Source organism: Aethalodelphis obliquidens, unplaced genomic scaffold (assembly GCF_003676395.1).
Source record: "Aethalodelphis obliquidens isolate GAN/ISIS:26980383/991018 unplaced genomic scaffold, ASM367639v1 scaffold15, whole genome shotgun sequence".
In the NCBI taxonomy this organism is placed as follows: Eukaryota; Metazoa; Chordata; class Mammalia; order Artiodactyla; family Delphinidae; genus Aethalodelphis; species Aethalodelphis obliquidens.
Genome location: NW_020837959.1, coordinates 8,505,444 through 8,525,876, shown reverse-complemented (window position 1 = coordinate 8,525,876; position 20,433 = coordinate 8,505,444). Strand labels below are relative to the sequence as shown.

The window sequence follows — 20,433 nt, the reverse complement described above, 5'->3', positions numbered from 1 at the left end:
GATCATGCATGTGGTTTGTCTCAAGTTAATTCTTGCTACTTACAAAGTGCCCCTTTTGTGGTAATCAGGGGCCGTTTGAAAGGTGCGGGTTTTCTTATCTTGACACTGGATCCAAGTGGCTAGTCCTTGAGCTTTATACACAGGAGGGAATTCATGATTTTTCCTATAATGGTGATCCTCACTCGCACCTACAAGCTTCCCTGAGTGAGAAAGTGAACAGTGGAACTGGGGAACTCTCTGTATCCTGGACCCTAATTTAGCAGGAAATTTAGCATCTTTACTAATGACTCTGAATAGTTGTGTTGAATACAAATTGCTGTAATGCATTATTTTTACCAAAATAAAAGACGGAACAGCTTTTGTGAAAATCTGGGTATGCCTACGGCAGTTGTCTCAAATTTTAACTTCATACTTTAAACGGAAAAAGGTGAGGGGGCGGGGCTTAGGGTCTATCACTTTAGATGAATTCAAATGGCTACATTCAAAGGCTTAGATGAAAGATAAGCAGAAGCCCTTGTAGCCCAAAGACCCACCTTGGACAGCTCCTGATCCACGTATACCCACATTTTTCATTTGACTTTTTCTGCGACGTACACAGTTCCACTGTATCTTTCTAAAAGAGAATGAGTCAATTACAAGCAAAGAACATTGCAAGTTTACATGGTTTGTTTGTTTATATGCTTGGCATAACTTCTTAGTTCTCTCTATTTTTCCTGCATTCCCTATGCTTTTTGTCCTCTAGCACCTAGCAGACCAGCATCTTTAGGGTTGTAGTCTGCTGAGATTGATTTACCACAGTTCACTCACTGGAACAAAATCACAATTTACCGAGCCCCGTGGGATCGTCTGGACAACACACGAGCTTGTAAAGGCAAATTCCAACCAGAAGGCGGCACTATTACAAAGCCAATGCTGAGTGAAAAAAACCTAAATGAATTGCTTTTGATAAAGAACATTTTCCAGGGTTTACACACACACACACACACACACACACACACACACACAGAGATACTGAATGAAATTTTATGTGAATAAAAGAATTGAGAAATTTTTACTCCTGTTAAGAATAATTATAATGGAATTATAATCGTATTTTAAGCTTGTGACCACAGCAGCATACTTTCCTACAATGTGTAGATTTGCAGTTCACTTTCTTCTATAGCCAGTTTTCAGTTGTAAATATTACAACCATTTAATTACTTAGAAACTATTTAAATGTTCAGGAATTGGGAATGTTTCAAAAAATTTTGGTATATCCATTGAACTATATACAAATCATGTTTATAAAATAAGTTTTTAAACTCTGAAAATGAGAACAATATAATGCTAAATGAAAAGTTTGTACATGACATTCTTATCCACAGAAAAAGTCTAATTTTGGCTGTTGGTCTCTATTTCAGAGCAGTGGAATTACAGAGCTTTTAATTATAATCAAAAGTGCAATGAGGTATCACCTCACACCTGTGAGGATGACTACTATGAGAAAAAACACGGTAAGTGTTGGCAAGGATGTGGGGAAATAGAAGCCCTTGTACACTCTTGATGGGAATGTTTGACGATGCAGCTGCTATGGAAGATAGTATGAAGTTCACTCAAAAATTAAAAACAGAACTACCAAATGCTCCAGCAATCCCACTTCTGGATATATACTGGAAGAATCAAAATCAGGATCTTGAAGAGATATCTGCACCCCCATGTTCACTGCAGCATTACTCATAATAGCCAGGATATGGAAACAATCCAAATGTCCATCAACAGATGAATGGATAAAGAAAAGGTAGTACATACACACAATAGAATATTATTCAGCCTTTAAAAAAAGAAGGGAATTACCATTTTCAACAACAGGGATGGAACTGGAAGGGATGCTAAGTGAAGTACATCCCTCAGAAGGACCAACAGTGCCTGAGTTCTCTCACAGGAGGCACTTAAATGTCAAAGGTATAGAAGTAGACAATAGAACGGTGGCTCCCAGGGTGGGGGAGGGGAGGATGTGAGGTGGTGTTGTTCAAGGGGTATAAAGTTACAGTTATACAAGGTGAGTTCCAGACATCTGCTGTACACCAGCAGATATAGTTAACAATAAGGTACTGGTACTTGTAAGTTTGTGAAGAGGGTAGATCTCATGTTAAGTGTTCTTACCCTCCCCCCACCCCACCCTCACACACAAAGTGATATTTATAAGTTGTCCTCCAGTTGTCATTCTTTTGTTAAGGGGAAAAAAAATAGTTCTACGAAATTGGAGATGTATTTATTACAGTTAAAAAACCCCATTAAGTTCTAGAAACAGTAAAATCATATCTGCCCATGTTATGTTTCACCACTAATGGAGTAAATTGTTTGATCTATTTACCTCAAGGAAACAGGCTTATAAGGTCTCTGTACTACATGCCTAAGTTGATTTTTAAAAACGATTTCTTGCAAACTGAATAATCCTTTAAAAAAAAATCAATTTGCCTGCTCTACGGAAGTCTTAACTTTAGATAGTGGGATCCAAATGATATGACTAGCCTCAGCGCATTGAATCGCTGCTGCATCCCAGCCACGATATAATAATAGCAATTACTTATTGCCACTGCGGAAGGTACCTTTTCTCATTTAACTCTGACGAAACCCTCAGACTTGTAGTTGAGGACGCTGAGGCTTTGTTAAAGATTGCGAGGCGAATTAGTGACAGACCCAGCCCCAGAGGCAAGAACCCTTAACTTCTAAGTGCTTTTACTCGCATATTCTCTGCCTCTCTCTCCATCAAGTCAGGATACTCAGGATCATCACCAGTATTAGGCTTTCACTGGAATCCAAAGCCTAACATGTTTTTCTGGCACTCCAAGTTCACGCAGGTGGATGGGACTTAGGAAATCCCATGCAGGTACTGCAAGTAGAAACAGCCACAGTGGCTGGGCAGATCCCGGCCTGTGCCCATCTCGTGGAGAGTCCCACAGTGCTGAGATGCTTCCTACAGTGAAACCACAGAGGACAGGAACTACCTGGGGACAATTCATGCATTGTACAATTTAATTCATGTCTGTCCACATAAGTGTGATTTACTGTCACGGAATTCAGTGGGAGTATGTGTTTGCTAACTAATACACATCAGGAATGGGTGAAACAAAATAAGCACCATATGCTCTGTTCTAGGTAAAGCTCTTTTGATTAAGGAAGAGAAAATTCCAAAGCTTATCAAATAAGAATGTTTAATATAAGGATACGGAGGGATCACGAATCAAACCAAAAGCAGCAGCTCGGTGTGCCGGGGCTTGTCTGAGAATAGAGCGGTTCTGGATTAAAGAGGGCTCTCAGTCCCCCAGCAGCGGGCCCCGAGGATCCAACTTTCAAGAACCTCACTCAAACGCTCCATCACACACTACATGCTCATGGGCTCTTTCATCTGCCTCAGGATAAGAACCACTCCTGGTCCCATCACCTACGGCCAGAAAGGAGGTGGGGTATATCCTTCCTGCCCACTTAGCAGGGACTGGGGGCTGAAGTCTTCCAAGGATAGGAGTGAGACTTCTATAGTTATGCATGGAAATTTGACTTTGTCAGAACTAAAGGAACTGAAGATTTTTAAAAATTTTTTTTATTGGAGTAGAGTTGCTTTACAATGTTGTGTTAGTTTCTACTGTACAGCAGAGTGAATCAGCTATACGTATACGTATATCCCCTCCTTTTTGGATTTCCTTCCCATTTAGGTCACCACAGAACATTGAGTAGTTCCCTGTGCTATACAGCAGGTTCTCATTAGTTATCTATTTTATACATAGTAGTATATATGTCAGTCCCAATCTCCCAATTCATCCCACCCCCCTTGAAGATTTTTATGGCCTGAAACGTTTACATTTTAGAAACAATTGTACTGGCAAGGAAGTACCCATTTCCAATTTCAAAAACAAGAGATTTAAAAACTAACTTACTTGGGACTTCCCTGGTGGCGCAGTGGTTAAGAATCTGCCTGCCAATGCAAGGGACATGGGTTCGAGCCCTGGTCCAGGAAGATCCCACATGCCGTGAAGCAACTAAGCTCGTGTGGCACAACTACTGAGCCTGCGCTCTAGAGCCCGCAAGCCGCAACTAGAGAAAGAAGCCACCGCAATGAGAAGAAGCCCACGCACCGCAATGAAGAGTAGCCCCTGCTCGCCACAACTAGAGAAAGCCCGCATGCAGCAACAAGGACCCAAGGCAGCCAAAAATAAAAAAATAAAACTAACTCACATGTTAAATAAATGATGACACAAGCAAAGGAATAGTATGAAGCTATTAAGAAGAAAGAGAAATAATTCTCTGTACTAATATTCATCAGGAAATAGTGTAAAATGAAAAAAAAACCAAGGTACAGGACAGTGCAGTATGTTACCATTTATATAAAAAAGGAGAGAGGAATCATATATTTTTTCACACACATTTACACATTTATGTATGCATACATACATATGTATACAGAGTCATAGAGTATATGTACACATACATACACACATACATACACATATATTCTTTCTATGCATGCAACATTTCTGCAAAGATACACAATACAAAGAAGTCTAGAGAATTTTACACTCTTCAAGTTGAGATGTTTCTTGGGCATTCCTATTTATCCATGGTAGTAGAAACCATAAGGTTACTCTAGCTTTCTATTATTTTCTTTTCTCACTTATCAGAACCAAAAAAAAAAAAAAAAGAGAGAGCCTGAGAGACAATGCAATCAGTAATAACCAAATAGTGTGCATACTTGAAGATTAAATTAGGCTAATACACAAAGGTTGAGAACTTATTCTGTATTAGAAGCCATGTAAGAAGCAATTGGCTATTTCAGAACAATTCTTTACCCAAGGAGGACCTGGTGTAGTTTAACTATTTATCGAGCACTCCTGTGCTAGGTGGTATGTAGTTGGAGGGATAGAACCATCTGAGCTTAGCAGTCATAATCTACCCCTTCTATTTCTTTTTTTTTAACTTTTTATTTTATATCGGAGTATCGTTGACTAACAACGTTGTGTGAGTTTCAGGTGTACAGCAAAGTGATTCAGTTATACATATATCTATTCTTTTTCAAATTCTTTTCCCATCTGGATTATTACAGAGTACTGAGCAGAGTTCCCTGTGCTATACAGTAGGTCCTTGTTGGTTATCCATTTTAAATATAGCAGTGTGTACCTGTCAATCCCAAACTCCCTAACTGAATGTTCTATTTCCGAACCCTAAGATGTATTTCTAGCTCCCCTGAGACGACCTGGAGTATTTGCCATCCTGTACCTCCCCCTAGGTGGCCATCCAGGAATAGGTGTCCTCACTGTCTGGCTGGCAGTTCATATGGGATGCTGACCTTGGGAGAGAGGAGCACCTCTGTTTGGGGTTTCACATAACCAATCTTTCACTACAGTGAAAACGTCTTGAACGTCAATGAGGTTCTGGTAGTAATTAAGACACTTCAAATATCCCAGTTATTGTTCCCTTGGGCCCACGATAGAACTGCGTTTCTCTTCCCCCTTGAACGTGGCCATGACCCTGGGATTTGCCGTAGCCGGTGGTGTGTGAGCAGAGTGACGGAAGCTTTAAGATCAAGTGCACGTTTCCCCATGTTCTCATTTTCCTGCTGTGGTGACCAGGAACATTCCAGAGACTGCCAGCTCTTCCAGCCTGACTCCAAGATTGGGTGGAACTTGGAGCAGAGCCCGCCGTGGAGCTGGAGTGGAGACGGAGCACGGCTGAAAACTGTCTTTATACCACTGAAATGTGGGCTTTCATGCTGCCACAGCAGAGCCTGGACTGACAGGTGTTCGGCAATCGGTGTTTTACTGAAGATGGCAGTGAACACAGCTGGGGAAGGTTGCAGAGAGGGGCACGGACTTGCGCCTGTGGCCACCCACGGCTGAGCCCCTCATCTGCTTGTGCTTTGCGTGGAGGGCAGCCTCTCTGCCTAAGCCCCATCCACCACGTTTTTCATGTGTCTGTAAGTCTACCAGCTCCAATGTCCTCTGGAAGCCAATGGATTTGCTATTCTGCCCACTTTCTACGGATTCTGTAGAAGGAAGGGATGGCCTCTGCTCCTAAGGAAAGCTGGTCAGAGCTGTCAGGAAGGAAGAAAGGGCAGCTCTGGTCCCACAGACGAGAGGAAAGCGGTGAGAGACTTCTACTGTGGCTTGGGAGGCACCTATCTTTGCTATGTGAAAAATTCACACTTCTCCTATTTATATAACATTGACTCTATTTCTCGTGAACTGACAACCCTAGCCTTAGTATGCTAAGCGCACATGACCTTTCTCTGCCTTGGGGGATATTTTGAAACTTTTTTAATATTAACTGACCATAAAACGTGCTGTTTTGAAATTGATTCAAATCCCTCCCCCACCCCCCATAGCTACCAAAGAAGTTCCATTAACTCTTTGCGATGCAAACAAGGAAACAGAGGTCCAGAGAGGTTCACTGCCTTGTTTAAAAATGACAAACCAAGAGAACTAGGACTAAAGCTCAGATCTCCGGATTTCTAAAGCCAGCTCTCATCCACCTGCCAGTACCAACTTTTGCAATGGTTAGACATGAATGGCCATCTGACAAGGCCCACCTCACTGGCTCATGACCTTCACTTTTTTATTTTTATTTTTTTATTGGAGTATAGTTGCTTTACAAAGTTGTGTTAGTTTCTGCTGTACAGCAAAGTGAATCAGCTATACGTATACATATGTCCCCTCTTTTTTGGATTTCCTTCCCATTTAGGTAAAAAATATGGAACACTTCAAGAATTTGTGTGTCATCCTTGCACAGGGGCCGTGCTAACCTTCTCTGTATCATTCCAATTTTAGTTTGTGTGCTGAAGTGAGCACTGGCCTTCACTTTTCTAATTTTTCAGGATTTTCTCCCCACTTCCCTTTGCCCTGAAAGGCAAGGCTGTCCTAAACATTAGGCTCAAGTTTCTGAGTTTACATCCACTCCAGAAATTCTTCACCACACTGTTAGCCCTCTTTTGCCAATGAGTATACTTTTTCATGTGTTGTCCAGTTTTTCTGATTACTGTCAGCAGGAGTCTTGGTCCAAATTGCCTAGTTTATCATTTTATTATTGAAGGTTCAAGGACCTGGAACTGTGTTATAATGCTTAATTTAGTTTGGAGGTAGAAAGAACAGAAAGTGAGAGGATAGCAAGCATAATCTAAAGTATTTAGAATCATGTAAGTCTTAAGGCTAAATGGATATATTATATATATATATGTTGGCAAAGTGGCTATTCGGTACAATTAACAAATCTTTTGAATTAAGAGGCATCTTTTGAAAGGCCTTTCTATGTGTATAGAATTTCCCACATTAGCAGTCCTGCCTACCCATGCAAGAAGTCAGAAGTTAATCTCCCAGCCTCTTTTACAGCTAAACGCAGGCATGTGATTTAAGCTTTGCTAAATACCTTTGTCCATCTGGCTTTGCACTGGAGAATGTCTAGGAAGCAGGCATATTCGATAGGAATGGTAATAACGGCCTTGGCCTCCAGGGGGAAGCAGTGGTGAAGTTTGAAGCACCTGAATCTCAGTTTGGTGTGAGCTAGTTTAGTCCGGGTCCTCCGACAAGCAAGTGCCAAGACTGGCTTAAAGAAGCAAGGATTCTATCGGGGGAAATGCCTCTGTAAGGTAAAATAGTGAAGGGTCCACCAAAGGCTGGGAGGGCCATCAGGCCGCGAGGCAAGTTAGACCCTGAGAAAAGAAGAGAAAAGCAAAGGGGAGTCTTGGCAAAGCCGGAGGGGAGTCTGCCAGCCCAAATCTGCTGTCACGGAAGTACCTCATCTCCCAGGAACGGCCCGGCCCTAGCGTTCCTACTTCCCTCCATCACCGCCTGGGAGCCGCCACGGGAGGAGTGGCCTCGCTGCTAACGCTGCGCAGGATTTCTACGCCCGGCATCTGGGACACGATGACGCTTTCACAATCTCTGCGCAGTTTCGGATACTTGATTAAAGAATATTCTCTAAATGATACGGTGCCGCAATAGCTACAAAGAAAGTGACTCATGGGAAGCGATACCTTTGCCCACACCTCTGCACTGGCGCGCAGCCTCCCACCCGGCAGGTGACGGGGAAGGGAGCTGGCCCTCGGGAACACCCTGCTCTGCCCTTCCCGCTCCGAACAATGCTGTGTGGGAGGGTGCCTGCGTCCAGCCTGTTACTTTACCCCACATAGGATGCCCCGGTCCGCTGACCCCGTTGTGTCCTGACACCCCTTCCTCCCCCTCCTCCCCATTCCTAAGCCCTAGTTGTATTTATCTGTATCTTCATTGTTTTCTTCTTAAAGCCAATGAACTGTCAAACTGTTTGTCAAGTTGCACAAACGGACTTGGCATTGAGAGCGTTCCCTTAGCTGGCAATGTCATTAAATCCAGAGAGGAGGAGGTGTAAACGCAGAATGTGGAGAATACTGTGGCTTGAAGACAAAGAGTAAACGACTTCTTATTGACTTAAAGTGATTTCGGGGGTTTTATAAAACAGTGGTCTTCAAACTGTGATTTAAAGCCATGGATAATTTCAATATGATCAATTTCCAGAGGCTTACATGTCCTATCTACTCTTTTCCAAACTTATCTGCTTGAAGACGTGCCTGTGATGGGAGGACATATCGCCTCCCCTTCGCACCTGTTTCACAGCTGGGTCTCCAGCTTCCTAGAAAAAGGCATCTTACTATCGTGCATCACCTTCAGGTGAAATAGCTTCTTGGACATCAAATAAAGGGACGATTTGAAAAACTGTCAGCAAAACCTTTCATCAAAGCCCCGAAACATGCCTCTCATGCATCTTTTTAAGAACTGCATTTTCAATAAAAATTTTCTTTTTGTTCTGTAATTTTTATCTTAATCAAATATTTATCAAAGCTTAAGATTTATTTATGTCCTTTTGATCAACTTTCCAGTAATTGAAAGATAATCCAAAAGGAAAATTTTAACACTTTGATCCCAGGAAAAAATTTTAAATTAAATATTAACATACATATTTTTGTTGCAGATAATAATAAATGATCAATAGGACTTTCCATCATAGATGTAAATTACATTAGGATAAAATTCTGTGTAGAATGTTAATAAAATTTCAAGAAGAAATAGTGATGTCAAATATCTGATTTTAAATGGAATAAGTTCAGGTATATAAATAGAATGGCAGATATCAAAGAATAACATTCAACTGGCTATATTTAAATGAATGATGTAGAGGTTTCATTAAAGAATGTCAATATTTATAAAATGCCAGATATCACATCCTTTATAATTTCTTGAACGTATGATGACAAATTTCAAAAGTTATATTAAAACTATACAAGAGGGTACGTAATTTTTCTAAAACATTTTTATGGGAGCCGTAAGAAAAAAAAAATTTTTTTTAAAGAACATTGTTATAGGAGTCTAATAAAAAGTCTGCCACTTTGGTTTCACAATGAACAGTTCATTCACCATCCATTCACTGGGTGACACTCTGGTCGGAGAGCACAACAGGTGTGGTAGAAAATACTGGGGGCAGACTATGAGAACAGAAATCCAGCTTTTTCACTAACTCCATTTCATAACCCGTGGCAGCCAGTAAACCTGTCTACCTTTGCTCCTCATTTGTAAAATGAAGCAACTGGACTACCGGTTCCTTTGAAACTGGAAGCTATTCCATTCTGTCACTACATGTTCTACTTGGATATCTTCTGTATGTCTTTTCTTTACCATTAATTTTAAGCCCTTTTCTAGAGGTAACATAAACACAGTTGGGAGTAGGAAAGAAAATATTAACTATTCTCCATTTCCTCTCCACTAAAGAGAACATGCTTCTCTAAGATTTATGGAATAGAAGAAATGGACAAGTAATCAATTCAAAGAAATTGCACAGCCATTACAGTAATTTTTGAGATTTAGTGGAGAATCTCCCAATCCTATGGATTGGAAACTGGTGTACATAGAATTTCCCTTTACACCAAGCATTCTTAACCTGGAGTCCATAATAGAATCTGATGGGGGTTCAAAAACTTGAGTAGGAAAAAAAAAAATACATCCTTACTTCCACTAACCTTTTAATTAAATATTTCCTTCAATTATAGATGTAGGTAATAACCAGAGTGGTATCAGCTGTTACTGTTTGTTACTGTTTCACCAATAAAAATGTTTATCACAGTACGTTACAGGTGTGTCAAAATACTATTTATGCTCTTTACTATTTTGAAATTATGGGAGCTTATTAGATTTGGTGCTAGCTCCTGTTATTTCATGCACAGAAGCATACATATAATTATATGTATAAAACTTGCTATATAATAAAGTTGGTTTTCATATTTTGATAACTATTTCAACATAATTTCCGGCGTAATTCTATATATTAAATTTTATGAGTTTAAAATTGTTCTGAGGTGTCCATAAGCCCAGCCAGATTGCCAAAGGGGTCGCTGGCACATCCACACAAAACACTAAGATTACCCTGGCAAGAATACGGACAGAAAGATCATTAAGGGCCACTAGTGCAGCACGGAGCAATTGATAGTCGCCACTGTTAATCTGAAAAACTGCAAATTTTGGCTCGATAATTGAGTGGAGAACCTTCAGGACCAACCAGAAACATCAATTTAAAGAGAGAGTGACAAAAAAAAAAAAGAATGTTTTTCAGAAATCCCGGAAGCCCAGGGTGAGCAATGAGGATAGGAGGGTCCCACTTCAGCCTGGTATTTGTTACTGGCTACGAGGCCGACTGAACGGCCTACAACCCACTTCCTGTTGATGGCAGCTCTGGCCCATCCACACCCTATACGCCCCCACATCCCCCCCATCAAAGGGACACACTCGAGAAAGGGGAACACAATCCCTACACCACTGAATCAAAGAACTCTCTCTCAAAAATTTTTGTACCGGCATTTCGCCAAAATCCACACTCCTAGGGGTTTAGCGAGCGTGAGTTGGCTCCCTTTCCTCGGGGCAACCGGGGATTCTGCAGCAGCTGACCGAAAAGTTTAGTCCACAACCACAAGTTCGGAAACCATCGCTTGCCAGCGGGAGGTACCTGTTACAACAGACTGGCAGCCCGTTTCCTTTCCCGTTCCCGGAGGAGTGTTTCGGCCCGGGACATGCGGACCCTTTGCTTGGGAGCCGGCCGTCCCCTAAAATTCCCAAACTCGAGTCTCTTTAAGACCCCAGGTTCGAGAACTGATGCCTCCAACAACGCCTCCGACTCCACCTCCTTCTCTGCGGCCCGGGCAACACTCGGGCCCAGCTCCAGAGAGCGGCACCGTTGGCTTACGTAGCAGCGCGCGATTGGCCGCCTCTCCCTGGCGGGCCTGGATTGGCCGGTGGCTGGCCCCGCCCCTCGCCCCCGCCCAGGCCCGCGGCCGCCCGGGTGTCCTCGCGTCGCTCGTCCGCGCGCAACCTGGCAGTTTGCCTCTTCTTCGCCCTCCAGCTTGCGTCCATGGCCACCGCAGCGAACGAGGAGCCCTTCCCTTTCCACGGCCTCCTCCCGAAGAAAGAGACTGGGGCCGCGTCCTTCCTCTGCCGCTACCCGGAGTATGACGGTCGGGGGGTGCTTATCGCCGTCCTGGACACGGGGGTCGACCCCGGGGCTCCGGGCATGCAGGTGCGGCAGCCGCCGAGGGCCCGGGCGCGGGGGCGCGGGCGGCCTGCCACCGGGCCGGGAACGCGGAGGGGACGCGGCGTCGGAGCCTCGCAGGCCGAAGCCCGCTCTGCGGCCGAGGGGGAGCCGCCGGGAGGAGGCGGAGGGCCCGACGGGGGGCGGGGTGCGAGGGGCCGGCGGCCGGGCGCCCCGGCTGGGCCCTGATCCCGGCCCAGACAAAAGCGGCTGGTCGGGGCGCCCGGGGCCGCCGGTCGCCCAGGAAGCCCCTTCCTACCCAGGCGCCTCCAGGCCCGGGCCCTCGGGCTTCTGCCCAGCACACCGCCTTCTTCCGCGGGTGCCTCGTGTCTTGGGCACCAACCGGCGGGTGCCTGTTATTTGCAAAGGAGGATTTTACTGTTTTGTTATTCATGGGAGCGGGGGGTGGGAAGGAAACAGGGAAGGGGCAAATGACTTATCAGAACTTCATTTTTATTGCTGTCGTTCGGGAGGTTTGGTTTGGGGAGGAATAGTTTATCTTGAAACACGAAAGCCGGCTTTCAAGAAGATAACTCGGTCAACTTCCGGAATTGTTTCCTCTGGTAGTTTCATGTATTCTATTTTTAACTCTCTTCCGCAATGTACTTGTTAGGGTCAGTGAAACGCATGGCTTAGTCTTTGATATAAAGAAGAACCCAACTTTGTTTTTGGCGAACTCTTCAGACTGCATTAAATTATCCTTCCGTATTTTTTTTTTCAGCCTCAAAATGTAAGACAACATACTTCATGATTTTTTAAAGTTATTTTGTTTTGCCCTAGCCACCTTTGAAATCGTTAGATCAAGGTACCATGCCGAAAGGTAATTTTTTAAAATGTGTCTCTCTGTTGAAAGCATTCTCATTAAAGTCTTCAAAGTTTGACTTTTGTAAATTTAGTAGCCTGAGCCTTACACCGAAACCCAGCAATAAACAATTTCACAGTTTCAAGACTCATCTCCCAAATGTCTAACCTAATCCTCCTGTACGCTGATCTCTTCCTTGTATCAGTCTTTCCACTGTATTTCTTAAAACCCTGAAGTTTAATAATTCTCCTCCCCCATGCCTCTCCCTCCTCTGCATCCCTTATTGTGCTCTTGTATAACTGAGGTAGCATTTTGGAAGTTAGGATGTAATGCCGGGGGTGGGGGGGGGTGGGGAGGGAACCGGTCCGGTTCCCAGTCCGGCCGACTCTGTAGAGAATCCCTCTGGGAACGTTGCTCCCTCCTGTTCATTCTTCAGCAGCACTCTGGAGCGCAGGACCCCTCATGGTGGCCCTGTCAGGCAGCTCTGGTGCATCAGAGAGGAGCAGGTGATGCGTTCCCTCCTGGTAGCTCTGGTTGTCCAGTTTTCTTAAGAGCTCCGAAGATGTACAGCAGTGACAGCTATCACCTCATTGAGGCTTCATTACAGTGCAGTAATGGTTTCCATTCTGGTGTGGTGTGTGTTTACTTTTTATAGGGATAAGTGGGAGGAGAACAGCTGGAGTAAGTGGTCACTGGCTCTTTTGTCTGGATAATAAGGGGATCAGAAGAGTTTGGAGGAGTAGTGTCTCAGTAAAAATGCTTTTGTAGAATTTCCCGGACCTGCTTATCAGATAATTCCATCACTCTCTCTATCAAGTAGCAGTAATTCTCATCCCACAGTGTTGCTCTGAAAATTGAGGCGATTAATTACATGTGACTTCTTAAAGTGCTCATGGAAAGTGTTAAACAAACACTGATTTTTTTAAGCAAGGCTGTTTAGTAGAGGGAGTTTATGCTGGATCTTGAATCACCATCTCTCTGAAGGATGAATACGCATTAGATATTATGTGCATGTAATAATAAATGTTTGAGCAACAACATATTTGAAGTAAAATGAAAACATAACTCTTATCTTCTAACTTGAACTCTGAGAGATTGACCTAAACATGGCCATCTGAAAGAAGTTCACTAAGGTGGCTTGCAAACATGAGTGAATTTTTAAGGTTTTTTTCCCCCGTTTACCTTTAACAAATGTGTCTTGTAGATCTGTGTATACATCATTAAGATGAGACGGTGGATAGAAATAAAGTGGAAGGAAAGAGTGAAATGGGAAGAGGAGGTTGAACTGGACATTTGGAAAGGCAGGTGGTGTCTGAGTAGGGGACTAGGGGTGCAAGGGAGAGTTTTCAGGAGCACAGTGGGGAGTCGCATTCTAGTCCCATTCTTCGGTGACGGCCTTGGGCCCAGTTCTCTTGTGATAGCGTGTAGGCTTCGTTAAATGTAGAGGGTGGCCAGCACGAGAGGAGGAGTAATTAAATAAATGATTAAGTCTTTTCCTCAGCAAGTATTCAGGCACCTGCCAGGTCCCTAACATTCTGCGTTAAGAGATGATGTAGTCCTGCAGGTAACTGTTAACAGAAGTTGATCAGGGGACCAGTGAGAGCTGGAGCAATCAGGCTTCGCGGACAAGAGATGGGGCTTGGACTGGACCTGGAAATAAACCCATGGTAGCCAGCGGGTCTCCTGGCTGCCATTGGTCACCCTTCACATGGCCAAAGTTACTTTCCTTAAAAAACAAAACAAAACAACCCATCACACCTTTGCTTAATATAAAACAGAACTATTTGGGCATCCCAGTTGTCTTTGCGTTGAAACCCCCAGATTTGAACTTTGCACAGCTCTTTGCCATTCAGCTCCAGCTCTTTGCGTAGCCTCGGTTCTCATCCCACTACTTCTTCTGTCCACATCCACTCCGCCCCACCATTGAAGCACCCCGCCTGTGCTTCCACCAACAGCATTTCACAGCTTTGCTCTCACCCAGATGTTCCAGGTCTTTCCCCAACACATGCTTTTGCATGTGGGGTTTAATCTGCCTGCAGGCCTTCTACAATCACCTGTAAACGCCTACTTAATCCCTTAAGACCAGCTGGGCCTTCACCTGTTACCTTTGGGGTTATCTAGTGATATTAATTCAGCCCCCCACTGTGTATTTATGTGTATGTGCCAACCACTGTGTTAGGACCTGGGGGTTCAAAGAGGAGTAAGGCCCAGTCCCTGGTGACAGTTATTTAGTTTGCTCTCATAGCAATTTTTTCATATCCTATAGCACTTAAAAATTTTTTTTTTTTTGGCTGCACTCAGGCCCTCAGCAATGAAAGCACGGAGTCCTAACCACTGGACTGGCAGGGAATTCCCTAAAATGTTTCATTTTAGTATATCGGCTTATATACCTTTTTCCTGGTTCAGTTAAAATTCCTTGAAAGCATATATCCAAATTCATTTTGTATGAAATGTGCTTGTAACATTTTGTGTTGAATGGAAAAAAAATGTATATATGTGATAATGTCCACAATTTCCTCATGGGAAAAAAATAGTTTGGGAAGGAGGAAGTAGTCCTGTAAAAGTCTTTCTAATTTTACCTTCACTAAAATATAATGGAGTACAGTAAGGAAGTTATCATAGGTATGTACTTGGTTACTAATAGTGGGTGCTCTCCATTAATTTAAGTTTTATTACCTCCCTTTCAGTTAGCCTTTCCTGATTCCCCCAAGCTGGCTTTTGTGTTCTTACATGCTTTCCTAGACACTGTCCTTATCATTATTATTTATCGTCCTATATTGCTGTTCTCTTTTTTTTTAATAAATTTATTTATTTGGCTGTGTTGGGTCTTCGTTGCTGCATGCAGGCTTTCTCTAGTTGCGGCGAGCGGGGGCCACTCTTCCTTGTGGTGCGTGGGCTTCTCATTGCAGTGGCTTCTTTTGTTGTGGAGCACGGGCTCTAGGTACGTGGGCTTCAGTAGTTGCAGCACTTGGGCTCAGTAGTTGCGGCGCACGGGCTTAGTTGCTCCACGGCATGTGGGATCTTCCTGGACCAGGGCTCGAACCTGTGTCGCCTGCTTTGGCAGGCGGATTCTAAACCACTGCGCCACGAGGGAAGTCCTGTTCTCTTTTCTCATTTGTCTTCCCAACTGGATTGTAAGCTTTCTGAAAGCAAAGCCTGTCTTATTCATTCATCATTATGTTCTTAGAATAACAGTCATTTAATAGTGTTTGTTTATGACATACCATTCTTTGCTTAAAGGAGTATTTTCAGTATCTTCCCTGAAATTTCAAGTGGATGCTTATACGTTCACTTTGGCTTGTGCAGGATAGTTTGCGAACCTTCCCCTTTTTGTTCCAATCCTCTACAAACCCTCACCAACTTCACTGTAACTGTTTCAGTGGAGACGCAAAGTAACGTAGATTCTTGATGTTTGGGGAGAATATCTTTGGGCCATTTCTGTTCTGTTCGGCCAGTGGCGCCCAGTAAGCATCTCAGTCTCCCACCCCGTTCCCAGGGCTTATCACCTTAGCTCTCCGCATAGTAACTGTGCCTTCAGGCCCATGGTACCCCTCCCCGTCCTCAAAGATGAGGGATAGAGTTCCAGTGTTAGCAGTTCAGTTTCCTGGCCTCCTCCCAGAGCGCCTCTGCAAAATTCTCAGCTGATTTGCCTTTTTAAAACCTGTCCTTCCTAACCCTAAACTCCCTCTTGTATCTTCTTATCTCCAGTGGAGTGGTTCCCTTTACCTAATGGTTGAAGGAAGGAGTAACTGCATGTATGAGAATTTTTAATGAGAGAGAGAGAGAGAGATCCTAGTGAGTAAAGCTTGTGGCAGTTGTAGATGGTAAGTAAACCACTAAATCCCGTTAGGCTTTCTTCCTTTGCTCACACTCATAATGAGGTTTCTAATGAGAGGGATCTGTGTCTGACTTGTTAGTGATCTCTTGTGATTCTCAATCTCAAGTCACCGAAGTTGTTTGGCCATTGAACGAGAAAGCGAAGACAAATGGTTTGTGTTCTTAGGGCTGTGGTGTAGCTTTCAAATTATGGGCTTATTTGGAATACATTTTTAAAATAGATTATTTGCTTATGGTCTTAGTACATGATCTGGCTAGTTTTAACTTTATAGGACAGTATTAACTTCCTCTTAGTGGCTTCTATTTTTGTTAGATTTTCTTACATTTTTCTTCATTCCTTTATTTTCATTTTATTTTATTCTTAAAGATACTAGCCAGTCCCTTCAAAATCAGTGTCTGATTTGTTTTTTTTAATAAATTTATTTATATATGTATTTATTTTTGGCTGCATTGGGTCCTCGTTGCTGTGCGTGGGCTTTCTCTAATTGTGGCGAGTGCAGGCTGCTCTTCATTGCGGAGCGCGGGCTCTAGGTGCACGGGCTTCAGTAGTTGTGGCACGTGGGCTTCAGTAGTTGTGGCACATGGGCTCGGTAGTTGTGGCACGTGGGCTCAGTAGTTGTGGCTTGCGGGCTCAGTAGTTTTGGCGCATGGGCTTAGTTGCTCTGCGGCATGTGGGATCTTCCCGGACCAGGGCTCGAACCCATGTCCCCTGCATTAGCAGGTGGATTCTTAACCACGTGCCTCCAGGGAAGCCCCTGATTTAAGTTTTATCATAATTTTTTCAGTGTTTGGTATGATTTCTGCAGTGATTTTTGTTTAATTATGATTTTGAGCCTTCTCAGTATGTTAGAATACTTATTACTAGTATAGACAGCCCCCCCAGAAATGAACATCCAGCTGATGAATTACCATACATAAAAATAACAGCTGTGTGGCCCCTGACAGAGCTGTCAGCCCCCAGTTGGTCGATGATTGGAGTGAGATCCGGGATCCACCAGCCACCCCCTAGTTTTGCCTTGTCAAAAAAAAAACAACGTGTGTTTGTTTCCTCCACATAGTGAATTCCCCCACCTCCTTTTGGGTGCACCCTAACTGCAGAGCTCTGAGGACACTGCAGTTGGTGTTGGGGAGGAGGGCGTGAGACCAGAAAGACTCCTAGTGATGGACACTACACTTCGTCTTAAAGAGGGGGAATTCTCCAGGTGGAAAAGGAATCTGAAGACTACTCTTGTCACACTATAGGCATTTTTTTACATTCCTGTTTCTCTCTTGAGGGTGGGGGGGGGGGGTCTTCATTTTTCTGTCTTTTTTGTGTCTCCACACCTGATTCCTGCTGGTAACTCAGCATGTATATCTTGAATGCTGCAAATTCCCTTTGCAAAGCTAGCCCAGAAAGAGCCCCAAAATAGTTTTTCCCACAAAGGCAATAAGGATATTCAGTATTACTGTTAGCTGTAGCAGTCAGCATGGCCCAAATGAAAGTCTGGGGCTGACCAAGAAACCACAGCTGAGGAAAATCAATCTTAATGCTAAGTAATTTGTGTCAGGCCATCCAACAATCCCATATGCCTTGAGTACCTAACAGGCACTGCTAGGTTTGGGGTAGTTTGGTGAATAAAATAGACATAGCCGTTGCCCTTATGGAGCTTATCTTCTGACAGTGCAAACAGGTAAAGAGTCACAAACAGTAATTACGAATTGAGTTAAGTTCTGTGAAGGAAACAAGGTACAGTGAGAAAGAGTAATCAGGCTTAGGATGACAAGCACGTAAATGAGATTATCAGGGAGGCCTTTCTGAAGGGGGCAGTATTTTACTAGAAAATGGAAAGGTGAGACTGGGATACCTGTGGAACAACTGAAGAAACAGAGAATTCCCAGCAGAAGGACCTGGCGCAGAAAGTCATGAGGCAGGAGGAAGGTGGCCGCGTCCAAGGAGTTGAAAGGAGACCAGGTGGTCAGAGGCGGGAGTGACTGGCACCCTCGGCAGGGTCTGCTTCCGATGTCTGTGAGCCCACTGAGGGTGTTCAGTGGAGGACTGCCACAACCCGACTGGCTTTGCTGTTGCTTGTGGCGGGCCTCCTGGGAGCCAGCATTGTGTATGAGCAGGAAGTGGTGGTGGTGGAGAGGTTCAGGACACCAGTAGTGAAGAATCAAGGGAAGGTGGGTCTGAACTGTACTTTAGAGGTAGAAGGAAGAGGACTTCCTGAGAGATTTGCTGTGAGGAGTAAACTAAAGAATCTGAGGACTCTGTAAGATTCTGGCTTGAGCAGCTGGGTGTGTGTTGGCTTCCTGAGATGGCAAGGCCTGGGGAGAGACAAGTTTGAGTGCTAAGTTTGAACTTGATTTAAGAAGTTTGAGTGTTAGTGTGACCTCCAATAATGAAATGTTATTGAACATTTTCCCCTTAAAGTTTTGTCCAACCAAAAACTCACTTTCTTCAGACCTTTTCTCAAATGTTAACCTTCTCAGTGATACCTTTCTTGACCAGCCTAATTAGTATTGAAAGCCCCATACCACCTGTCTCCTTTCCCTGCTTGATTTTCTTCCTAGTAGTGATTACCATCTGACGTGTTATATATTTGACTTGTTGATTGACTCCATGTAACACAGAGTGTGTGAGGTCAGGAATTTTGTGTACTGATCATTGCTGTACTCCCGACACCTAACTGAGTGTGGCCTGTGGTAAGTGCCCAAGAAGTATCTACCTGAACACATGAAACCACTTGAAGGATTCTGTGCTGTTTTCTGTAACTAAATCTTCTCGTTAGTATCTGTCAGGCTTTTGGCTTAAAACTTCAGTTCTCTTTTTAAAATGAATGCAGATTTTATAGGATATTTTAGGTATGGGTACATGTGCATGCACACACACACGTACGGGAGCTGGCAATGCTTTAAGGATAAAAACTAAAATCTATAATTCATATTTTAATTGTCTCTTAATTTTCAGGTTACAACTGATGGAAGACCAAAAATCATTGATATCATTGACACAACAGGAAGTGGTGATGTGAACACTGCTACAGTGGTAGAGCCAAAAGATGGTGAAATTATTGGTCTTTCAGGAAGAGTGCTTAAGGTTGGAGCTTTTATCTTTTTATTGAATTTTTTTCTTTTTTTTTTTTTGTACTATCACCTCAAAGCATTTTACGTTTTTACCTTACATTTCATGGTATGGTATTAGTTACCTATTGCCATATAACAGATCACCTCAAAACTTCATGCTTTAAAACAACAAACATTTGTTATTTTACAGTTTCTGTGAGTTGGGAATCTGGATGTGACTTAGCTGGGTGCCTCTGTTCAAGATCTCTCCTGAGCTTGCTAACTGTCGGCCAGGGCTGTGATTTCATCTGAAGGCTCGATGTGACTGGGGAAGGGGAATTTGTGGTTATTGGCAGGCTTGGTTCCTCAGCACATGGGCCTCTCCATGCGGCTGCTTCACAGCATTCAGCTGCCTTCCCCAGGGCAAGCAGTCAGAGAGAGCCCAGGTGGGGGCTCTGGTCCCTTTATAAAATGATATTGGAAGTGGTGCCTGTTGCCTCTGCCATGTTCTTTTCATTCAAAGTGAGTCAGTAGATCAGCACACGCTTACAGAGAGGGGATTTTACAAGGGCATGGGTACCAGGTGGTGTGGAACCTTAGGGTCCATCTTAGTGGAAGTTATTGTTTTTGTTGTTTGATAGTGGGCTTGGAATTGGGTTTTTTTTTTTTTTTTCCAGTATGGCTGCTGTATTCTAAAAATTTTAAGTTTTAAGTGGAAAGGTGGGAAAAGTGATGAGAATGTAGTTTTGCCTTCCACTTTTCCCTTCTGGGAACTTGAACTTGAAATATTTAGGCTTTAATATTTGTGGACTTAAATATCTGACCTTGTCTTATTCCATGTACTTGGCAGAAAGGCTGGGGTAAGCTAACATGAAAGATGATTAGGAAACAAACATAAAGCAGTTCATGAGATATTAGCTAATGGGTTTGTTAGATGGCAAGAATTTGATTGTGTTTCAGTACTCTTATCTTTTCAAACAATAAGCAGAATTAGTTTGGAAGGTAAATTTGTGGTCATTTAGATATCTAAAGAGCTATATTTAACTTCCCATCTTTTACCATCTATCTGAATCATGTTTAGACCTTGTCTCTCAGGTAAGATCGTCACGGCAGTGTATTAGTTTTCTGTGCAGCACAACAAATTAACACAAACGTCAGCTTACCACATACGTTCCTACATT

At 43.4% G+C, this 20,433-nt stretch overlaps 1 protein-coding gene, 1 long non-coding RNA gene and 1 other non-coding gene across 9 annotated transcripts in view; 1 reads left to right on the top strand and 2 right to left on the bottom strand.

Moving 5' to 3' along the window:
• The window catches only part of LOC113625382 (uncharacterized), an 84,301-nt gene extending 73,045 nt beyond the window's left edge, over positions 1 to 11,256 (bottom strand). For all 4 annotated transcript variants that reach the window (XR_003434644.1, XR_003434647.1, XR_003434645.1 and 1 more), the window contains exons 1-2: positions 10,993 to 11,256; positions 534 to 613 (exon numbers count right to left, since the gene is read on the bottom strand). This is a non-coding gene — a long non-coding RNA (uncharacterized LOC113625382). The remainder of the gene's footprint in view (positions 1 to 533; positions 614 to 10,992) is intronic.
• Positions 6,715 to 6,818, bottom strand: LOC113625505 (U6 spliceosomal RNA). The gene has a single exon (XR_003434704.1). It is a non-coding gene; the product is annotated as a U6 spliceosomal RNA (small nuclear RNA).
• A 52-nt stretch (positions 11,257 to 11,308) lies between the features above and the next one.
• TPP2 (tripeptidyl peptidase 2) overlaps positions 11,309 to 20,433 on the top strand; it is a 68,240-nt gene continuing 59,115 nt past the window's right edge. Inside the window, exons 1-2 of one of the 4 annotated variants that reach the window (XM_027115878.1) lie at positions 11,309 to 11,559; positions 19,158 to 19,286. In XM_027115878.1, the coding sequence (XP_026971679.1) occupies positions 11,395 to 11,559; positions 19,158 to 19,286 (294 nt within the window). In that variant the 5' untranslated portion in view covers positions 11,309 to 11,394. The remainder of the gene's footprint in view (positions 11,560 to 19,157; positions 19,287 to 20,433) is intronic. The other 3 variants (XM_027115879.1, XR_003434643.1, XM_027115877.1) reach the window with 3 other exon arrangements.